The sequence below is a fragment of the Coregonus clupeaformis genome, chromosome 5 (genome assembly GCF_020615455.1).
Source record: "Coregonus clupeaformis isolate EN_2021a chromosome 5, ASM2061545v1, whole genome shotgun sequence".
Classification (NCBI taxonomy): domain Eukaryota; kingdom Metazoa; phylum Chordata; class Actinopteri; order Salmoniformes; family Salmonidae; genus Coregonus; species Coregonus clupeaformis.
Window position 1 is genome coordinate 45,602,116 of NC_059196.1, and position 24,048 is coordinate 45,626,163.

Here is a 24,048-nt window from a genome sequence, read left to right on the forward strand (position 1 = left end):
GGCCACCCCCCAGGTGGTAAGGGTAGGTAACAACACATCGGCCACGCTGATCCTCAACACTGGGGCCCCTCAGGGGTGTGTGCTCAGTCCCCTCCTGTACTCCCTGTTCACTCATGACTGCATGGCCAGGCACGACTCCAACACCATCATTAAGTTTGCCGATGACACAACAGTTGTAGGCCTGATCACTGACAATGACGAGACAGCCTATAGGGAGGAGGTCAGAGACCTGGCCGTGTGGTGCCAGGACAAAAACCTCTCCCTCAATGTGATCAAGACAAAGGAGATGATTGTGGACTACAGGAAAAGAAGAGGACCGAGCACGCCCCCATTCTCATCGACGGGGCTGTAGTGGAGCAGATTGAGAGCTTCAAGTTCCTTGGTGTCCACATCACCAACAAACTAACATGGTCCAAGCACACCAAGATAGTCGTGAAGAGGGCACGACAAAACCTATTCCCCCTAAGGAGATTTGGCATGGGTCCTCAGATCCTCAAAAGGTTCTACAGCTGCACCATCGAGAGCATCCTGACTGGTTTCATCACTGCCTGGTATGGCAACTGCTCGGCCTCCGACCACAAGGCACTACAGAGGGTAGTGCGTACGGCCCAGTACATCACTGGGGCCAAGCTTCCTGCCATCCAGGACCTCTATACCAGGCGGTGTCAGAGGAAGGCCCTAAAAATTGTCAAAGACTCCAGCCACCCTAGTCATAGACTGTTCTGCTACCTCAAGGCAAGCGGTACCGGAGCGCCAAGTCTAGGTCCAAGAGGCTTCTAAACAGCTTCTACCCCCAAGCCATAAGACTCCTGAACATCTAATCAAATCGCTACCCAGACTATTTGTATTGTCCCACCCCCCCCACCCCCCATCTGATTTGATTTGATTTGACAGTGTAGTTTGTATGTTGTGTGCAGAATTGGCGTCTGTGTGTCTTCAGCCTGCCGGTCTAACCTGCGTAGTTGCTGAGGCCCTTCCTCTTCTTCCTCCTCCAGTACAGCCAGATACTGAAGCCCATGAGGATGACCCAGCAGGCCCCTCCGATCCCTGCTATGAACGCCGGCTGCTTCACCACGTCTGTGATCTGCTCCGTGATGCTGTTGTTCCTGTTCCCACTCATGATCACTTCACGGAAGTCCTTACCTGGGGTGGGAGGGACAGGGGGACGGGGACGGGGGGACGGGGTCCAGTGTGAGGGTGTGTATGCAAGGTTGTTTGATTAATAAACAATTTTGTTGTTACAATTATTAGCCGGCTGGGGACACTATCAGCACTGTAATAGTCCCCACATATTCACTAAGAGCTCAATTTTACCTCAAGATATGCCTTCAACCTCAACAGGAAAATGTGAATTCCATGCACAGACCATAGTTAGGATTGGGCTCCAGGTGTAGAGCAGTAGATACGGTGAGATAGAGAGGCAATACCAGCCTCTTGTCAATTACAGCTAACATATTGACTGAGAGAGTAGAACATGGATGTGCTGTGAAACCTAATGTGCAGACAGAGAGAGGGGAGGGAGGCTAAGTCCTAAAAGCTGATGACAACCCCTCAGGTGATCCTGCTGTTTGCTTAGCTCAGACTCTAATTCACTTCAGTAAAATAGACCATGTGAGATGAGGGGCACACACCCTGCTCCGCATCGATCTACCAATCGAAGCTCACTCTGACTTGTCTGCCTGACACTATTTCATGGAGTGCAATAAGAGTTGGTTCTCAGAAGAGCACACATGACAATATATCTGCAATCTTTGGCTTGGAGAACTGAGATGGATTATAGGAGTGACATTGGGGAAATAAGAGTATGCTACAGTCCAAGCCATCAGTTATGGGTCAAATCAGACACAATCTGCCCCTGGTCCACATAAATCACACAGAACTACACCACAGCCCAGCTACACATAAATCACACAGAACTACACCACAGCCCAGCTACACATACATATAACAGAGCTATGGTTTAAAAACAATCAGTATGACTGATCATTCATGTCACACGCTCTCTAATAGTAAATACATTTGCCCCAATCAGTGATAATATTGAGCATTTAAACAAGCATTTTGTGTTCCCTGTCTGGAGGCCATGTTAATTGGAATGATGTTTTTTCCAATTTAAAAAAACGATATATGTCAAAAATGAAATGGGCTTTTCTGTAATTATGGATGAGTAATCAATGGGCCACTTTTACATTCCTCCATCATTCTACCATAAGGCCCCCTCATTCTACCCTTTCCCTTTCCCCTCCCCCCCCCCTCCCCCTCCCATCCCCCCTTCTCCTCCCCCCGGGTCTCTTACCGATGACGATTGGCTGAGGTTCACTCTTTACCCCCACCCCTGCACTGGTGCTGGCGGCCACCTCCACCCGATACAGCACCCCCACCTGAAGCCCCCCCACAACCACCGACCGGATGGCTGCATCCACCGTCTTATTCACGTGGAAACGTGTCTCATTCCCTAGGCACCAGATCTGAAGAGAGGGAGAGAGACAGAAGAAGAGAGAACATAACATCCTGCCACAGTGGGGTCAAGTTGAGTATTATATTGATTCTGATGGCTTCTCGGTAAGCCAAAGCCATCAGGTTACATCCAGCCTATCATCTCTCTGTGACCTGCCTTGTACTCCTGGATGATGCCGTTCTGGTGGTCTGGAGGAGGGGGGTCCCAGGAGATGCTGATGGAGGTGCTGTTCTGGTTGCCCACCGTCAGGACTGTCACCTGCAGGGGAGGGGCACTGGGAGCTGGGGTTGAGGGGAGACAGATGGGATGGGGGGGGGGGACAGTAGACTAGTCAGGGAACAGGGAGAGGGAGAGTATTCCATTCTCTAATGCGCACACAACCTCACACACACTAACATCCACACGCACACACACACACACACACACACACACACGCACACACACACTCTCACTCACACACCCACACATGCAGGACACTCTATACTCTCTCTCACACTCATCTTTATTCTGAGGAGGAGTGTGTGTAATGGTTAGCAAGTGGAAGACACAGGTGGCTGTGGGGATAGCAGCAGCTCATTAGAAGGGGATTTACATGGAGAACAGGCAAGTACGACACGTCTATCTTTAACATTTCACCATGATTTAATATCCCAGCCCTGCTCCTGCGCCTGCTCCAACACAGAGGGATTTACACACAGAATAGTGCTATTGATTTTCAGAGGAACAGCCAGGCAGAGTCAGACAAGTATCCTCAGTCAAGCTAAAACTCCTCCATTGACTCAGCCAGGGTGGCATGTGGGTCAACAGGCTTATAGGATGAGCCATATGGCAGTGCAGCCATACGTGAGGAACATATGAAGAAATGTATTTTGGGGAGAATTGAAACATGGGGCTAGGTAAACATATTGACTGGTTTCATCGATCAGCCAGGTGGAACTAAAGCCAGTGGAGTAGAAAGCAGGGGGGAGGCTCTAAAGCGAGGCACAGCTCTATAGATGGGGTGTGTACATGGCCTGAGAGACAGAGCCCAGAGCCTACAGCAGACATCAGCCCTGGGTTTCATTATTAACCTCACATCGATGTCATTTCATAGAAACTCTCTGACCGACCGACTGACCGAGCGCCGGGCAAATTAATAACAACGAAGCAAACTGAAAATAAAGTTGTTCTAATTTCCGCTGCGACTGGCAGGTGAGTCACACCACAGCAGAATGCTGACAGGTCAATTACTCTGAGGCTGCCTCTCTCTCACCTCCCCCAGCTAGCACCCACCCCCTCCAAAATGGCACGTGTCATGCTGCAGATCTACGCTCATCCCTCGCTGGAGCCATACTGGTACACTGACCCCCAAAAGGCCAAGAGAGGAGCAGGCATGGAGGAAGAAGACAAACGGCTCCAATGATGGACGCCTTATTAGAAACCACCACCAAGGGAGCAGACCATCTCCCATCATGCTTAGAGGCATCCACCGCCCTCCACAGCTGTGTTAGATTACACAGAGGTGACAAAACGTTAAGTCGCAGCGCAGCAGCCATCAGAGACAATGTCGTTCAAAGTTAACGTTATGAATGATTTAACAGCTTATTATTATGCATATTTGCGCTAAACAATACACATTTCTCATTAGGAGCAGTGCCGGCTGCGCTAATAGAGCCATTAGCCTAGTGATGTATGGCTGGCAGGAATGTGACCCCCTGTCTCCACACGCACACACACACACACACACACACACACACACACACACACACACACACACACACTACTGTGCTGCTGCGGGGATGGAGACTCACGTCACATCACACACTGCCATCACTCCCATACTAAACAGTGGAGTGCTAATCTGGGCCTCAGAGCCATTGAGATGTGCAGTAACTAATTTTCTATGCTGGGAACAGACAGGCAGCAGTAGGTAGATACTGTACTGTTGGCCTCCTACCCCCACTGACTACTGGTTCTAACTCTCCCCAAGAACCAGGCAGGCTGGCTGGGGTGTTTATCATACTAGATGGGCCTCTCTGGTCCCTTTTGAGTTCCTGTCATTGGACTTCATATCACAGGAATGTGTTCAAGAGTGTGTTCTATTCATAGAATGTGTTCTGGTTCTCATCCCCTTGGCTTGGCTGTCTGCCTCCACTCTCCCCTCTCCAGATAGACCAGAGAGAAGGAGAAGAGAGAAACAAAGTGAACGACAGAAGGTAGAGTATTATCCCATCATCCTCCTGGTAGAGATGCTCTGGGGATGTGGATGCTCTAATAATGTTAGCTAATGGACACACTGAGTTTTCACTCTCCAAACCCCTACTCCCTATCAAACTGACTAACTTCACTGGTCTCACAGTGTCTGTCCCATGGCCTCACAGTGTCTGTCCCATGGCCTCACAGTGTCTGTCCCATGGCCTCACAGGAGCCTCCAGCACAGTCTCTGCCTCTGCCTCTGCGTCTGCCTCTGCATCTGCCTCTGTCTCTGTCTGCCTCTGTCTGCCTCTGTCTCTGTCTCTGTCTGCCTCTGTCTCTGTCTGCCTCTGTCTCTGTCTGCCTCTGCCTCTGTCTGCCTCTGCCTCTGTCTGCCTCTGCCTCTGTCTGCCTGTGACTGGGATGGGTCGACACCACACAGAGGTTCTGTTGTGACAGAAGTAGAAAGAGCTAGATCTCTCAGAGGGCCTAGGCTGCAGACAGAGAAGAGGCAGGGAGTTTTATCAGAGCTAGTAATAGCTGGTCTAGGCAGGTGCTGTGGGGCGGTGTGTTTGTGTGTGTGAGATGAGGCAGTCACAGGGCCCACAGTACATAGCGCTGCAGCATACAGGGGCTGGTCACAGGAGATAGGGCCCCTTCACTGAGACTGCTGGGGGAAATAAATGGGCCTGTCACAGCAGCTGGATCTGAACTGTCTCCTCTCTTCCCAGGTGTGTATATGATTGTGTAGGGAAAGGAAGGGAGGGGGGACATAGCCTTGGGGTATCTGTGTGTGTTTATGTTGATCGTGTTCCCCTGCATGGACTGTACATGTTTGTCTAACCTACTATTCAACTTCATCACATGAATAGGTACAGCATGTACAGCTATATCACCGTCCATATCATCTGCCTATTCCCAGTGTAACAGGTAATGAGGTGAATCCCAGTCTACTCCATTAGAGGTGGGAAAGTATGGAGGATCCCACAGGCTGGCCCGAGGCCTGGAGGTATGGATTGTGTATGTGTGTGTGTGTGTATCAGTGTGCAGCATGTCTCTCTCCAGCCCTGTCATGTCCTGTCAGAGTCAGGCTGAGGTTGACAGCTCCTTCTCCCAGCAGGAAGTGAGCGAGCGCTGCGTCCAGCTCAGCTCATGGCTGCAGGGTGATGGATGAGAAGCAGGCCAACAGAAACACCACCAATCATAAACAATCAAGCACAGCAGAAAGGTCAGCACGCTACACAGTGGCAGGAACAAACACACACACAAACACACACACACACAAAATACCCCTAAAATGTCACAGCAGTAGACAGAGTACTGTGAGCGACATTTATGATATCATGACAATTGGACGCCCTACAGGGAAACATGTCAAACAGTCATCCCAAATCTGTGTGGACAGAAACCACTTGGATGGAGGAAAATGCCCATGAAATAACATGGGGATTTCTTTACCTTCCTCTGTGGTGCGAGCCGACCTGGACTCACTGTCCATGCCCTGGAACTCATTAAAGTAGGGCCGGATCTTGATCTCATAGATGATGCCTTTCTTGAGGTTGGAGAGGACCACGCTGCGCTCTGAGGGGATCTTCACATCCTGGGTCTGCCAGGGTCCTGGGGAAAACAGGCCAGACATCTGCCTATACAGAACTCTGTAGCCCTGGATGAACTGGGACTGACGGTCCACCTGGGACAGATACATGGGGAGAAGAGAAGAGAGGGGTTAGCTTCACTCATCTGTTCGAGGTTCCTAGGAAACACAACATTTCTTCTCTTCAGTTAGGACAGAGTTGAGAGGAAATACAACATGTCTTCTCTTCAGTTAGGACAGAGTTGAGAGGAAATAGATAAAGATCATGACCATAGGTGTGCAGCACAGTACTCAGACACCAGAGTACATTAAACAATGTTGTTCAACAGATGTACTTGTTCCTCCCCAAGATCACATCGTGCCACTTTAGAGGCTGTTCCAGTTTTAATTGGTAATTTATCATCAGCTCTGACACAATTAGCTCAATTAGCATCCTCCCTCCGAGAGAGAGAGAGAGAGAGCAGAGGAGAGAGAGAGAGAAAGCAGAGGAGAGCAGAACAGAGCAGAGGAGAGAGAGAGAGCAGAGGATAGAGAAAGATCAGAGGAGAGAGAGAGAGAGAGAGACGAGAGAGAGAGAGAGAGAGAGAGAGAGAGAGAGAGAGAGAGAGAGAGAGAGAGAGAGAGAGAGAGAGAGAGAGAGCATTGGAGAGAGAGCAGAGGAGGAGGAAGCGAGAGAGAGGGAGAGATAGGGAGAAGAGAGATTAGAGGAAAGGAGAGAGAGAGAGAGAGAGAGAGAGAGAGAGAGAGAGAGAGAGAGAGAGAGAGAGAGAGGAGAGGAGAGGAGAGGAGAGGAGAGGAGAGGAGAGGAGAGGAGAGGAGAGGGAGAGGAGAGGAGAGGAGAGGAGAGAGAGCAGAGGAAAGGAGAGAGAGAGAGGAGAGAAAAAGAGAAGAGCAGCATGGCATTACCTCCCTCTTTCTCAGCACACTGAGCACACAGCACCCAGGCCTTGCATAAAAAGGATTTCAGGAGCACAGCTATAACAGCCCTACATATGCATGTCTCTCTTGTACTGTAACTACCAACTAGTGAAACCCACGGCTGGGTCCCACAAGGACTAGGACAAACGTGTGAGTGTCAGATGATTGGCCGGTGACTGTCGTCCAACCCAGAGGAACTCTGGGAGAATACAAAATACACACCAGGAACAATAAAGACAAATCTGTTCAATCGAGGAGACAGAGAGCCCAGAGGTGCGATAGTGCTCTCCCTGCCAATAAGGGGCCTTGGTTCAAAACTTGGGCCCTTTTAGCCAGAGAGAGAAAAGTTGCATTTATACAGGGGAGGAGGGGGCATAACTCACAGTAATGGCTTGTTAACAGTGGGAGAAATGAGAGGGCCTTTCAAGTGGGATATTAAGCATCTGTTTCAGCCTGTGTAGCCTGAGTAAATCAGCAGAATGGATTCTGGGCTAGCGTGGTGTGTAACTTTCATTAATGGAATGATTTGGGAATATAAAAACCTTTCCGAGGCCGCACTATGTTTACTGAATGGGCCCTGATTGATTAGGTGGTCGTGTTCTGTGTTGATTGTACACACACTCATAAAGCAATGCTTTAGTATTAAATAAGCCTGTTAGTCTGGGGGGTGGAATCTTATTATGGGGTGTCAATAAACATGTCACAGGGAAAACTGCTAATGTGGTTCATTTAGAAATGAAAGCAGCCACCCCAATGTCACCCAATGACATCATAAATATCAACTACTGACTGATTTATAGTGGAGCGGAACAACTGGGGCTAGTTAACGCAGGATAGAAGACCAATGAGGAAATAAAGTCAACCTTGAGTAAGAAGACGAGAGTGCATGTTTAAATGTCATGGTCTAATGTAGAAATACATTGACTGCAAGGATTTTGTCATTAACTGCTGTGTACCCTAGTACTGTAAGAGGCATGATTTCTCTCAATAATTCAGCCTCAGTCCAAATCGTGTTTCTAAATGAATTAAACAGTGTCTCTCTGGCACATGTCTGTCCTTATGGTGGGGTAGACACAGACAGACTGTGCAATGTGTGTGTGGTGTGTGGTGTGTGGTGTGTGTGTGTGTGTGTGTGTATGTGTGTGATGTGTTGGGGAGCAGGTGTGTGTGGGGGAGAGGTTGGTGAGTAAGCTGGTTTGAGAGACACTCCAGAGATGGAGGACCACAAACATGCCAAATATACACCATTCATTTCAATGTACTTGTTTCTATGCAAAGCTTTTATCTTAATTCAAAATTAACCAAAGATAGACGTAAGATTGATGAGACCAGATGTCCCTGACACCTCTTTTGATGTTCGCTGCAGCTGAATGAAACCATTTCTCAACTGTTTGATGTTCACTTAAGAGTCAGCTATTATAATGTATCAAAGCTGTATAGTCTTAGGATTTATTTGATTCATATTTCCTTACATGAAAACACCAACAGGAGCCCTGAGGAACACCTTGCCAGCTTCAAAGAGTCCACATACCCTTTATATCAACTCTAATGACTTTAGGACTCAAGGTGGTAAAATCAAAGACATAAAAAAGGCCAGAGCTGAGTAGTTATTCGAGAATGAGGTTGGTGTAAATTCAAATTGATTTCACATATTTAATCTTATACGACAGAATAAAGGAACACACAGACACCTGGCAGAGCTGAATAGCAATAACTAACTGCAAAGTCTGCTGAATGGTTATGTCTGTGACATACAGTTGAATTGTCAAATCAAATGTTTTGTCACAAGCGCCAAATACAACAGGTGTACACCTTACCGTGAAATGCTTACTTACAAGCCTTTAGCTAATTTTCCCCCAATATCGGACACCCACTAACTTCGGACACTCTCTAGCGGTTGGAGGACTAAATCACCTCGAGCTCAACTGTCACGTTCGTTTAAAGAAGGGTCGGACCAAGGTGCAGCGTGATATGCGTACATGTCTATTAACGATAAACACACAACAAAACAACAAAGGAAACGAAACGTGAAGTCCAAAGGTACAACACAACAAACCTTACACGGATCAAGAACCCACAACTAGACAGTGCCAAAAGGCTGCCTAAGTATGATTCCCAATCAGAGACAACGAGCGACAGTTGCCTCTGATTGGGAACCACACCGGCCAACATAGAAATACAAATCTAGAATATTCACACCCTGACCAAACTAGCTAGAGTTCTGTAGGCCAGGGCGTGACATCAACATTTAAATGGACTGGAAAATGACGGTAAGTTTTGCGACTAACGACACCCTTCTAGCTAGCTGACCACTGATTTTCAGTGCAATTTATGTAAGTTAGGTTTTGAGAGTTTTCAAAAAAGTTATACAGTATGTTGGTTCAATCTTGTAATTGAACAAAATAGTAAGGTGGCCAATAACGATAATACGGGACATATTTTTTTGCTAAACCGCTTATCAAAAAGCTGATAATAGTAGTATTCACTGAATTGTCAAACATGATAATTGCTAACCCGTTAGCTAACATTTTTACGACACCAATAATCACAAAACTTGATGGCTTGATCACAAGATAACACTGTTGAAGGTAATACATTTCTTAAACACTGTTGAATATGCCGATAATATGGGGTTCCACGCTAGACAGAGAGAGTGCAGTTTTAAGAAAATAGAATTTAAAAAATATTTACTAAATGAACTAAAGTTAAAAATAAAAAATACAGGGGGTACCAGTACAGAGTCAATGTGCGGGGGCACAGGTTAGTCGAGGTAATTGAGGTAACGTACATGTGGGAAGAGGTAAAGTGACTATGCATAGAAAATAAACAGACAGTAGTCGTGCCATCTTCGCAAATGTCTTGGTGTGTTTGGACCAAGATAGTTTGTTGGTGATGTGGACACCAAGGAACTTGAAACTTTCGACCCGTTCCACTACAGCCCCGTCGATGTGAATGGGGGCATTATCGGCCCTCCTTTTCCTGTAGTCCACAATTATCTCCTTTGTCTTGCTCACGTTGAGGGAAAGGTTGTTGTCCTGGCACCACACTGCCGGGTCTCTAAACTCCTCCCTATAGGCTGTCTGATCGTTGTCGGTGATCAGGCCTACCACCGTTGTGTCGTCAGCAAACTTAATGAGGGTGTTGGAGTCATGCGTGGTCATGCAGTCGTGGGTGAACAGGGAGTACAGGAGGGGACTAAGCACGCACCCCTGAGGTTCCCCCGTGTTGAGGATCAGCGTGGCAGATATGTTGTCCCAGGGTCCTTAGCTTAGTGCTGAGTTTTGTGGGCACTATTGTGTTGAACGCTGAGCTGTAGTCAATGACCAGCATTCTCACATACACTACCAGTCAAAAGTTTGGACACACCTACTCATTCAAGGGTTTTTCTTTATTTTTACTATTTTTTACATTGTAGAATAATAGTGAAGACGTCAAAACTATGAAAGAGCACATATGGAATCATGTAGTAACCAAAAAAAGTCTTAAACAAATCAAAGTATATTTTATATTTGAGATTCTTCAAATAGCCACCCTTTGCCTTGATGACAGCTTTGCACACTCTTGGCATTCTCTCAACCAGCTTCATGAGGTAGTCACCTGGAATGCATTTTATTTAACTGGTGTGCCTTCTTAAAAGTTAATTTGTGGAATTTCTTTCCTTCTTAATACGTTTGAGCAAATCAGTTGTGTTGTGACAAGGTAGGGGGGGTATACAGAAGATCACCCTATTTGTTAAAAAAAGTCCATATTATGGCAAGAACAGCTCAAATAAGCAAAGAGAAACGACAGTCCATCATTACTTTAAGACATGAAGGTCAGTCAATACGGAACATTTCAAGAACTTTTAAAGTTTCTAAAGTGCAGTCGCAAAAACCATCAAGTGCTATGATGAAACTGGCTCTCATGAGGACCGCCACAGGAAAGGAAGATCCAGAGTTAACTCTGCTGCAAAGGATAAATTAATTAGAGTTACCAGCCTCAGAAATTGCAGCCCAAATAAATGCTTCACAGAGTTCAAGTAACAGACACATCTCAACATCAACTGTTCAGAGGGAACTGTGTGAATCAGGCCTTCATGGTCGAAATGCTGCAAAGAATCCACTACTAAAGGACACTAATAAGAAGAAGAGACTTGCTTGAGCCAAGAAACACGAGCAATGGACATTAGACCGGTGGAAATTTGTCCTTTGGTCTGGAGTCCAAATTTGAGATTTTTTGGTTCCAACCGCAGTGTCTTTGTGATACACGGTGTGGGTGAACGGATGATCTCTGCATGTGTAGTTCCCACCGTAAAGCATGGATGAGGAGGTGTTATGGTGTGGGGGTGCTTTGCTGGTGATTGTCTGTGATTTATTTAGAATTCAAGGCACACTTAACCAGCATGGTTACCACAGATTTCTGCAGCGATACGCCATCCCATCTGGTTTGGGCTTAGTGGGACAATCATTTATTTTCAACAGGACAATGACCCAACACACATCAAGGCTGTGTAAGTGCTATTTTACCAAGAAGAACAGTGATGGACTGCTGCATCAGATGACCTGGGCTCCACAATCCCCCGACCTCAACCGTGAAGGCAGAGTGAATGAAAAGCAGCCAACAAGTGCTCAGCATATGTGGGAACTCCTTCAAGACTGTTGGAAAATAATTCCAGGTGAAGCTGGTTGAGAGAATGCCAAGAGTGTGCAAAGCTGTCATCAAGGCAAAGGATGGCTATTTGAATAATCTCAAATATAAAATAGACTTGTTTGGTTACTATATGATTCCATATGTGTTATTTCATAGTTTTGATGTCTTCACTATTATTATACAATATAGAATATAGTAAAAATAAAGAAAAACCCTTGAATGAGTAGGTGTGTCCAAACATTTGACTGGTACTGTAGGTGTTCCTTTTGTCCATATTGGAATGGGCAGTGTGGAATGCGATTGAGATTGCGTCATCTGTGGATCTGTTGGGGCGGTAGTCATTTAGGCAGGTCACCTTCACTTTCTTGGGTACAGGGATTATGGTGGTCTGCTTGAAATGTAGGTATTACAGACTCGGTCAGGGAGAGGTTGAAAATGTCAGTGAAGAGACTTGCCAGTTGGTTCGCGCATGCTCTGAGTACACATCCTGGTAATCCGTCTGCCTTGTGAATGTTGACCTGTTTAAAGGTCTTGCTTACATCGGCTACGGAGAGCGTGATCACACAGTTGTCCGGAACAGTTGGTGCATGCTCTGGTAGGCTCGCGTCACTGGGCAGGTCGCGACTGGGTTTCCCTTTGTAGTCCATAATAATTTGCAAGCCCTACCACATCCGACGAGCGTCAGAGCCGGTGTAGTAGGATTCAATCTTAGTCCTGTATTGACGCTTTGCCTGTTTGATGGCTCGTCTGAGGGCATGGCGGAATTTCTTAGTGGTTGAAAATGTCAGTGAAGACACTTGCCAGTTGGTCCGCGCATGCTCGGAGTACACGTCCTGGTAATCCGTCTGACCCTGCGGCCTTGTGAATGTTGACCTGCTTAAAATATAGAATTATGGTCAGATTTTCCAAATGGAAGGCGAGGGAGAGCTTTGTACGCGTCTCTGTGTGTAGAGTAATGGTGGTCTAGAGTATTTTTTCTTCTGGTTGCACATGTGACATTTTTTAGGAATTAGGAAAAAGTGATTTAAGTTTGCATGCATTAAAGTCCCCGGCCACTAGGAGTGCCACTTCTGGATGAGCATTTTCTTGTTTGCTTATGGCCTTATACAGCTCGTTGAGTGTGGTCTTAGTGCCAGCGTTGGTTTGTGGTGGTAAATAGACGAAAAATATAGATGAAAACTCTCTCGGTAGATAGTGTGGTCTACAGCAATGCATCGAGACTACTTTAATAATAGACATCGCGGACCAGCTGTTATTTACAAATAGACACACACACCCACCCCTCGTCTTACAGGACGTAGCAGTTCTGTCCTGCCAATGCGCAGAAAACTCAGCCAACTGCATATTATCTGTGTCGTCGTTCAGCCACGACTCAGTGAAACATAAGATATTACCATTTTTTATGTCCCGTTTGTAGGATAGTCTCGAACGGAGCTCATCCAGTTTATTCTCCAGTGATTGCACATTGGCCAATAGAACGTAAAGGCGGGTTACCCACTCGCCGACGAATTCTCACAAGGCACCCTGATCTCCGCCCCCTGTATTGGTGAAGGCACCCTGATCTCCGCCCCCTGTATTTCCTTATTTTCTTCATTGGAATGACAGGGATTTGGGGCTTGTCTGGGAGCAACATTATATCTTCTGAGTCAGACTCATTAACGACCAATCACAGTGTGACACTTACCGTCCAGGTGACCTGAATGGTGGTGGGGCTCAGAACGACCGGGTTGTGAAGACGAACTATGACCTCCCCCAGCTCCTTCTGCACATGTCTGTGGTCCACCCCCTGGGCTGGAGGACTGATGTCTGTAGAGAGAGAGAGAGAGAGAGAGAGAGAGAGAGAGAGAGAGAGAGAGAGAGAGAGAGAGAGAGAGAGAGAGAGAGAGAGAGAGAGAGAGAGAGAGAGAGAGAGAGGAGAGAGAGAGAGCGAGAGAGAGAGAGAGAGAGAGAGAGAGAGAGAGAGAGAGAGAGAGAGAGAGAGAGAGAGAGAGAGAGAGAGAGAGAGAGAGAGAGAGAGAGAGAGAGAGAGAGAGAGAGAGAGAGAGAGAGAGAGAGAGAGAGAGAGAGAGAGAGAGAGAGAGAGAGAGAGAGAGAGAGAGATTACTTTCAGTTCTCCTACTCAGTTTTCAAAGCCACGGTTCCCTCCATTCCTTACAATGAGGCCGATGTCCATCATAAGAGGTTTTGTTGAGAGAATGGATGAATAGACCAATCAGACTCCATAAAGGAGTCGACACTCTGTGATCATGACTTCACTTGAAAAGAAGCAACTTCATCTGCATTATAATGACCTCATTTCAGTTTGAATAAAGACCTTGTCTGGGTTTGAGAAAAGAAAGAGAGAACTTGAGCTGTTAAGAACCCTTCTCCTCTCTGCTCTTACTGAGGCCCAGCCAGAGAACAACTACCACATCAGTAAGTGAACTCTGAACACATAACCCAGAGAAGATGAATGAATGACACTATGACACTATTTTCCACACAGTTCCCATTTCATTCACACTTGCATGTGTTTTCAGTTAAAAGCTAATCAAAACCCCAGTGAAATGCATGAGATTCTCAGTGTGGTTAAAGAAAAGACACAATCATGGCAACTGACATATTTTGGTCCTATTTACTGAGGGGAAATAGATGGGCAAACACAAAAAATGATTCACAAGAGGAAATAGTATTTCAAAACAGGCCCAATGAAAGCCAATAAAGTCATGAATCATAGAGTCGTAATAGAGGACGACAGGCCAAATGCAGTTAAGGAGACATAAAAAATCAATTCATCTTCAGTGACTGCCATTGTCAATAACCATCTCTGTGCATCAAAGTGAAGCCAACAGCAAATAAAGAGAGATGTACTGCTATTGAAATTGACTCCCTCTCCCTATACACAAACCAATATTGGCCTGCAATTGAACAATGTTTAGCTGCAAGGTTGCAGGGGTATAGTGGTGGAGTGGACTTATCAAATAAACGTAATAAGGAGACTGAGGTCTATATGGCAGCTTCATCTAATCTTCTTTGAGTTTGGAGGCAGTCATTTTCTCCAGTTATGATCATTAACATAGCAGGGATAGGGCTAACACACTTAGACCTTCCAAAAGTAGACATGCTTATTTTACATAATTGTCAGACTGTAGCCTTAATGAGCAGAGCTGAGATGGAGAGTTTGACCTCTGGAAGTTGTTGTGGTGGCTATCTCAGTAGAACCATTACTGTTCAGCGCACACAGTACCGTGCTGAGAGGGCCTGATAACTATCTAAGTGGAACGCAATGACCATTTCCCTATCGAAAGCTGCAGCAGTCACTGTGAAGGGGAGGCTAAATTAGAAATGTTATGATAGGGAAAATTATTACCAGAATCCTTACAGTTACTGTATGTATAAGGTCCACACACCACATCAGTCACTGGGTTCATCAATAAGTGCATCGACGACGTCGTCCCCACAGTGACCGTACGTACATATCCCAACCAGAAGCCATGGATTACAGGCAACATCTGCACTGAGCGAAAGGGTAGAGCTGTCGCTTTCAAGGAGCGGGACTCTAACCCGGACGCTTATAAGAAATCCCGCTATGCCCTCCGACGAACCATCAAACAGGCAAAGCGTCAATACAGGACTAAGATTGAATTGTACTACACCGGCTCCGACGATCATCGGATGTGGCAGGGCTTGCAAACTATTACGGAATGCAAAGGGAAGCACAGCCGCGAGCTGCCCAGTGAGACAAGCCTACCAGACGAGCTAAATTACTTCTATGCTCGCTTTGAGGCAAGCAACACCGAAGCATGCATGAGAGCATCAGCTGTTCCGAACAACTGTGTGATCACTCTCTCCGTCGCCGATGTGAGTAAGACCTTTAAACAGGTCAACATTCACAAGGCCGCAGGGCCAGACGGATTACCAGGACATGTACTCCGAGCATGTGCTGACCAACTGGCATGTGTCTTCACTGACATTTTCAACCTGTCCCTGACTGAGTCTGTAATACCTACATGTTTCAAGCAGACCACCATATTCCCTGTGCCCAGGAACACTAAGGTAACCTGCCTAAATGACTACCGACCCGTAGCACTCACGTCTGTAGCCATGAAGTGCTTTGAAAGGCTGGTCATGGCTCATATCAACTCCATTATCCCAGAAACCCTAGACCCACTCCAATTTGCATACCTCCCCAACATATCTCTATTGCACTCCACACTTCCCTTTTCCCACCTGGACAAAAGGAACACCTACGAGAGAATGCTATTAATAATAATAATAATAATATGCCAATTTTTTGGTGTATGGGTGGTCCCGGGGATCGAACCCACTACCTTGCCGTTACAAGCGTCGTGCTCTACCAGCTGAGCTACAGAGGACCACATTGACTACAACTCAGCATTCAACGCCACAGTGCCCTCAAAGGTCATCATTAAGCTAAAGACCCTAGGACTAAACACCTCCCTCTGCAACTGGATCCTGGACTTCCTGATGGGCCACCCCCAGGTGTTAAGGGTAGGTAACAACACATCTGCCACTCTGATGCTCAACATAGGGGCCCCTCAGGGGTGCGAGCTCAGTCCCTTCCTGTACTCCCTGTTCACCCATGACTGCATGGCCAAGCACGAATCCAACACCGTCATTAAGTTTGCCAATGACACAACAGTGGTAGGTCGGATCACCGACAACGATGAGACAGCCTATAGGGAGGAGGTCAGAGACCTGGCAGTGTGGTGCCAGGATAACAAGCTCTCCCTCAATGTGATCAAGACAAAGGAGATGATTGTGGACTACAGGAAATGGAGGACCGAGCACGCCCCCATTCTCATCGACGGGGCTGTAGTGGAGCAGGTTGAGGGCTTCAAGTTCCCTGGTGTCCACATCACCAACAAACTATCATGGTCCAAACCCACCAAGACAGTCGTGAAGACGGCACGACAAAGCCTATTCCCCCTCAGGAAACTGAAAAGATTTGGCATGGGTCCTCAGATCCTCAAACAGTTATACTGCTGTAAGGCACTACAGAGGGTAGTGCGTACGGCACATTACATCACTCAGGACAAGCTTCCTGCCATCCAGGACCTCTATACCAGGTGGTGTCAGGGGAAGGCCCTACAAATTGCCTAAGACTCCAGCCACCCTAGTCATAGACTGTTCTTTCTGCTACCCCACGGCAAGTGGTACCCGAGCTCTAAGTCTAGGTCCAGAAGGCTTCTTAACAGCTTCTACCCCCAAGCCATAAGATTCCTGAACAGCTAACCATGGCTACCCAGACTATTTGCATTGTACCCCCCCACCGCCCACTCACTCTTTTTACGCTGCTGCCACCCTCTGTTTATTATCTATGAATAGTCACTTTACTTCTACCCACATGTGCCCCCGCACATTGACTCTGTACCAGTACCCACTGTATATAGCCTCACTACTTTATTTTACTGCTGCTCTTTAATATTTTGTTATTTGTATAATATATATATATAAATATATATATATATATATTTTTTTTTTACTTAACACTTATTTTTTTCTTGTTGTTTAAAGGCTTGTAAGTAAGCATTTCACTGTAAGGTGTACACCTGTTGTATTCGGCGCATGTGACAAATACAATTTGATTTGATTTGATACCTTGTGTCCTGACGGGCTCTGACATGGGGCTGGGGTCACTGAGGCCCTGGGTGTTGACTGCCCGCACCATGAACAGGTAGATGGTGTTGGGGCGCAGGCCTTTGACCGTGTACTGCGTGGTCTTCACATGGTCCGCAACCGTCTGCCAACTGTTGCTCACCGACTGGCTGCAATGGGACAATGAAAAGGATATCACAAACGTGCTACCTCACCACAATAATTAATAAGCAATACAAAAGTCAAAAAGAGGAAATCATTCAGGTTCTTCATAACTAACCTGAAGGCTTCGATGACAAAAGAGGAGATGGGCGTGGCCCCAGCCAGGCCGGGTTGCCAGGACAACGAGACGCTGTTCTTGGTGACGTCAGTGACATGGGGTTTGGAGGGAGGGCCAGGGAGCTCGTTGTCATCACGGTTCTTAATGACCATCACTCCAGCTTGGTCTGCAGGAGAAAGAGACCAGGAACTATTGTTAAATGGGAGGATGAAGAGGAATGGATAAAGAACTATTCCCAGGATGGAATATCTGTGGTCTAATTAGCATGTATCTGTGTTTACTACAAAACTAGGTGAAGACATGTTCACTGTGCCATACCTTTGACCTCTAGTAAGGCGCTCCATGATGTCTCGCCACTGGAGCTGGCAGCCACACAGGTGTAGATCCCAGAGTCAGAGAGCTAGGGTAGAATGGATAAACTCAGAACATCAAACACCTGACCACAGAACAACCCATTTAGAAACATTACATCAGGTGGTTCTTAAAAATGACTAGATATTAGTATTGATCTCCACAGCTGCTTAATCAGATGATTATTCATGGGTCTAGTGGTTGTTCTAAATGCACGTGAGGGGTCCATCCCTGGGATCACATCAGTGTGTCATTGTGAGTGGCTCAAAGTGCTGACGCTAATTTCCTAATGAATTCCATTTTCTCCTAACCCCCCTCCACCACTTTACCCCCCACCCCCCACCCCCTATCCCCCCTGTCCCCCCACCACCCCGCCAACCGCAACAAAGGCAGGCTAATTCATTTAGGGTGGGCCGTTGAAGCCCCCTGGACCGATGACAGCTGGCTTGTCTCTCCATCCCTCTCTCTCTAGAATGTTAGTTGTTTGTTGGTTTTTGTCTCTGCGACTTCCCTCCATTTATTAAATAAAATGTCAGTGGTCGGCAACTTTGTGAAGCGTAATGGTTATTCCACAGAGGCCTCGGAGTGGGGAAAGGAGGATGTGAGGATTTTTAATTCAATCTACCCTAAATGTGCATGTGTGTGTGTGTGTGTGTGTGTGTGTGTGTGTGTGTGTGTGTGTGTGTGTGTGTGTCTGTTGTTTAACTGTTCACCCCTCCTCTACTCTGCAGCTGGAAGCCGTCCAGCCCTCTACAGCGGAGTCTTGTAAGAGCCATCGTGTCACTAACTGATAGTATCAAACAATTTATTAAAATCAATACTGCCCATTCATCTCTTTAAAGCAATATGACTCCTCACATCATGCTCATGCATGCCTAAGCATGTGACACACACAGAGGGGAGAGAGAGGAGACAGAGTCCCAGACAGAGATCCATTAAGGGGAATGGATGGAAACAGGGAGATAGAGAACCAGGGGCTGCAGACAAGGTTACCACAATAGTACGTAGCATATTTACAGCCCACATCATATAAACACCATTACTAGTGTATGTGTAGTTCTCTTTATGACTGGACCAGGCTGTGGTTCCAGTGGTTCTCACCCTGAGGCTCCTGATCTGGAGGCTGCCCAGCTCCTGCAGGGACATGCGGGGGTCCTTCCCCAGCAGACTGACCCCATCCTTCAGCCAGCTGATGGAGGGGATAGGGTCTCCTGACGCCTGGCACTTCAGCAGGGCCACGCTATCCACCCCCAGCGTCTGATTGGACGGGCCCTGACGGATTATGGGCGGCGGCCTGTCTGTCAGCACTGGGATAGGATGAGAGACAGAGCGAGAATTTGTCAGAAGAGCCACACAATGCATTACACTAGTAAAAGGGGTATGATATAGATGGAACCTTCAATATACAGATGTAGGATCTTAATTTGAGCCAGTTTGCTACAGCAGGAAAAATATTCTGCAGCAACAGATAATGTGAATTATTATGTGGATTATAAAATGTTTGTTGGGGTTTTTCCACAAGCAAAAATAAAGTCTGACATTTCAAAGTGGAAATTACAAATTCCGAATCCTTTTTAAACCTCAAAAACACTACAAGTTAAACATGTCTTGCACAGGAAAGTTATCCTCAACAGGGTGATCAAATTAAGATCCTACATCTGCAAGCCTTTTAATGGATTTATCATAAAGTGAAAGGATGTGGTAACGGTATCATAAAGCTGGTCTTTCTCAGCAGGTCTTGTAATTCCACCACAGGACAATGACGACGCCCTGACTGTGCTTCCAGGAAGCGGAGAAAGAATTGCTGAGTATTGTTTTCCAGACTGTCTATTGATGTGGCTGGAGGTGGGAGGGAGTTTCCAGTTACAGGCTAAATACCCTTAAATTGTACACCCTACCCAGGAGTCTGTGGTGGCATACAGTGGCAAGGGCACTGCCTGTTGACTCAGGGAGGTTCAGATAAATAATCCATCATGTTTAGTGGGGAACACTATCAGAGGTCCCACTAACACCCAGAACTGAAACAAACATTTCCCTCCCCAGAGAGTAGTACCCCACGGAAATTATTGAAATGAGTCAGAATTGCAATAATGTAACAAAAAAACTGTGAGGAAAATAAAATAAAATCATTTTTTTGCTTTGTTTATATCAATGCTAATGTTCAATGCTGTTTGGATGAAAATATGCACTTTTAATGTGTTGGAGAATGCCTGTGGGTTGTACTGTGAAATATTGTAAATGTCAGAGGTGCTGTATCTGTGAGTTACTGTTACAGTTATTATTATTTATTATTACAGTGCCCTGGCAGTTTCTATTTAAGCTGTGTTGAATAATGTGGAGTCCCCTGGCATCACACAGCACACATTAACTAACAGGTAGGGATTCATGATGTCAGACCTGCAGGGGCTAATTAGACAGTCAACCTCGCTAACCTTTCAACATATCATCACACCCTCTCTCTCTCTTCCTCTTTCTCTCTCTCTTTACTATCTCTTTCTTTCTCTTTCTCTCCTGCAGGGAAGTCAGAAGGAGGGACGGAAGAAACATACTTGCCTTGGTATGAGAGAACCATGGCATGATTATCTTTAGCTGAGAGAACCATGATTATCTTTAGCTGAGAGAACCATGATTATCTTTAGCTGAGAGAACCATGATTATCTTTAGCTGGCAGAACCATGACATGATTATCTTTAGCTGGCAGAACCATGATTATCTTTAGCAGTGAGAACCATGGCATGATTATATTTAGCTGGCAGAACCATGATTATCTTTAGCAGTGAGAACCATGGCATGATTATATTTAGCTGGCAGAACCATGATTATCTTTAGCAGTGAGAACCATGGCATGATTATATTTAGCTGGCAGAACCATGATTATTTTTAGCAGTGAGAACCATGACATGATTATATTTAGCTGAGAGAACCATGATTATCTTTAACTGAAATAACCATGGCATGATTATCTTTAGCTGAGAAAACCATGGCATGATTATCTTTAGCTGAGAAAACCATGACATGATAATCTTTAACTGAGATAACCATGGCATGATTATATTTAACTGAGAGAACCATGGCATGATAATATTTAACTGAGAGAACCATGGCATGATTATCTTTAACTGAGAGAACTATGGCATGATTATCTTTAACTGAGAGAACAATGGCATGATTATCTTTAGCTGAGAGAACCATGATTATCTTTAGCTGACAGAACCATGGCATGATTATCTTTAGCTGAGAGAACCATGGTATGAAGGTGAATCTACACCATATGGTCCCTGCTGAATTAATAATTTAACCTATTTCAGTGATAATATTCCAACCTCATCCACCACGCTGGAATGCTTTTATCAGAAAAGCTGGTGGTTAAATACATCAACCAGGTTTACCGTGAGCCTAACCCACACCCAGAGAGCATTAAAAACAGCCCTATCTGTCCATCTGAGGCCCTGTGTAGCTCAGTTGGTAGAGCATGGCGCTTGCAACGCCAGGGTTGTGGGTTCGTTTCCCACGGGGGGCCAGTAAAAAAAATGTATGCACCCACTAACTGTAAGTCGCTCTGGATAAGAGCGTCTGCTAAATGACTAAAATGTAAATGTAAGGCCTCGCTGTTAGTTCTACCTTCCCCATTAACTCACTGAGGGAGTTATCTGCTTGTCACTGTTATCACTTGGCATGATTCTAATGGCCATATTTGGCTCAGATGGAGCCCTATGTATGCCAAGATCTTAGACTTAGACACTGAAACACACCTGGAAGGGTTCTGTTATATGTCTTAATGATCCCCTCTGCTCTGAGTAATGACTCCATAGCATTACATGTTAAGATGTGACAGAAAATATGATAAAACCCTGGGTGAGTTTGGCTTGTCTGGTCCAGCAGGGAGGGAATGACGAGGATGGTGGATGGATGGCGTAATGAAGTGATGGAGGCTGGGGAGGAGAGCAGGAGAGGAGGGAGGGGGGGGGGCCTTGACTTTTTGCATCAGGAATTTATCATTACCGATCTCCTTGAACCCAGCGAGCTCTGCTGGCACAGGACACTGAATCACCTGCTCCCAGCAGCAGGGTGTGACCATGACCTCGCCCCAGCCAGCCAGCCAGCCAGCCAGACAGCACTCCTCCTCCTCTCCTCCTCCTCTTCTCCTATCCTCCCTCGTCTCTGCCTAACACCCATCACCCTCACACGTTCCTCATCTTACACAGTCCAGCCATACACTCCCTTACCTCCTTACACCTACACACAGGCATAGACAGACAGACACATTCACTACAATTTCAGCACCACACACCCTTAGAATACAGGATGTGTGCATGCAGACTCAAGGACGAGTGTTTAAGTGTGTCCCAACAGACAGTTCATACACAGTAAATCTTAAACACTGGAACATGAGATGAGTCATGTGTCCTAAGGTTATGACGTCTAAAACCCTTGGCGTTTTAGGGACATAAAAAAGCAGTTATACCAGGAAACATGGTAATTTTGAATTCAAATCTCCTTCTCTTACAAAATGTCCCCAGGCTGATCCATCACAAAGCATCTGATTGGCTGTCTATCTGTCTTCCCATCTCGACAGCAGAACAGATTAGAGGCAGTGGGACTGAGCAGGCCCTCATAAGTCATCCTGCAGACATGCTAACTGTTGTCACTCACTCACTCACTCACTCACTCACTCACTCACTCACTCACTCACTCACTCACTCACTCACTCACTCACTCACTCACTCACTCACTCACTCACTCACTCACTCTCTCACTCACTCACTCACTCACTCACTCACTCACTCACTCACTCACTCTCTCTCTCACTCACTCTCTCACTCTCTCACTCTCTCACTCTCTCACTCTCTCACTCACTCACTCACTCACTCACTCACTCACTCACTCTCCTCACTCACTCACTCACTCACTCACTCACTCACTCACTCACTCACTCACTCACTCACCACCACTCACTCACTCACTCACTCACTCACTCACTCACTCACTCACTCACTCACTCACTCACTCTCTCTCTCACTCACTCTCTCACTCTCTCACTCTCTCACTCTCTCACTCTCTCACTCTCTCACTCACTCACTCACTCACTCACTCACTCACTCACTCACTCACTCACTCACTCACTCACCACTCACTCACCACTCACCACTCACCACTCACTCACTCACTCACTCACTCACTCACTCTCACTCACTCACTCACTCACTCACTCACTCACTCACTCACTCACTCACTCACTCACTCACTCACTCACTCACTCACTCACTCACTCACTCACTCACTCACTCACTCACTCACTCACTCACTCACTCACTCACTCACTCACTCACTCACTCACTCACTCACTCACTCACTCACTCACTCACTCACTCACTCAGTCCTTGACTCACTGCTTCGCTCAGACAGAAGCTGATGACCATTATACTGAGAGACTCAAGGGCAATGCTGTATTCCCTCTCCAGCTAAACTTGAACAAGTATTTCATTAAATTCTGTTGTGACCCCCCCCCAAAAAAACATGAAATATTGCAAAAGCAAGGTCATGGGCAAGTATAATTTATAGATATTGCTCAGACAAAATACCTGCACATGGTAAAATGCTGTTTGTTTTACGCTACATTTTCACCAGTACTTTTGGGGATGGGGACGCTCAAGGCCAAAATCCACATTAGAGAGTCAACCGGGCAAGGCATGTGCTCTGATTAATTCACTACACATTAAATAATCTTTCCTCACTGCTAAATCATGTGTGTGTTATCTAGTTGGAGTACAGTGAAGGCTGTGTGTCAGATTGTGTATGTCTGTGTGTATTATGTGTCTGTACGAGTTTGTGTGTGTCTGCATTTATGTCTCTGTGTGTGTGTGTGTGTGTGTGTGCGTGGTGTGTGTGTGTGTGTGTGTGTGTGTGTGTGTGTGTGTGTGTGTGTGTGTGTGTGTGTGCTGACAGCATAGCAGAGTGTGTATGCGTGCTGCATTACAGCGTGGCGCTGTAGCGTGTTGGCATCGGGGTGGGTATTCGGCAGGCCTCACCATCTGTGACCTCCAGTTG

The 24,048-nt window shown here is 46.3% G+C and overlaps 1 protein-coding gene across 11 annotated transcripts in view; it reads right to left on the reverse strand.

Moving 5' to 3' along the window:
* Positions 1-24,048, reverse strand: part of LOC121566958 (roundabout homolog 2-like) — a 300,354-nt gene that overhangs the window by 76,079 nt on the left and 200,227 nt on the right. For all 11 annotated transcript variants that reach the window (XM_045214703.1, XM_045214692.1, XM_045214661.1 and 8 more), the window contains 10 exons: positions 24,030-24,048; positions 19,102-19,307; positions 17,968-18,049; positions 17,650-17,815; positions 17,373-17,539; positions 13,456-13,577; positions 6,089-6,320; positions 2,615-2,739; positions 2,297-2,468; positions 955-1,143 (listed from right to left, as the gene is read on the reverse strand). The exon at positions 24,030-24,048 is cut by the window's right edge and continues 153 nt beyond it. In XM_045214703.1, the coding sequence (XP_045070638.1) occupies positions 955-1,143; positions 2,297-2,468; positions 2,615-2,739; positions 6,089-6,320; positions 13,456-13,577; positions 17,373-17,539; positions 17,650-17,815; positions 17,968-18,049; positions 19,102-19,307; positions 24,030-24,048 (1,480 nt within the window). The remainder of the gene's footprint in view (positions 1-954; positions 1,144-2,296; positions 2,469-2,614; positions 2,740-6,088; positions 6,321-13,455; positions 13,578-17,372; positions 17,540-17,649; positions 17,816-17,967; positions 18,050-19,101; positions 19,308-24,029) is intronic.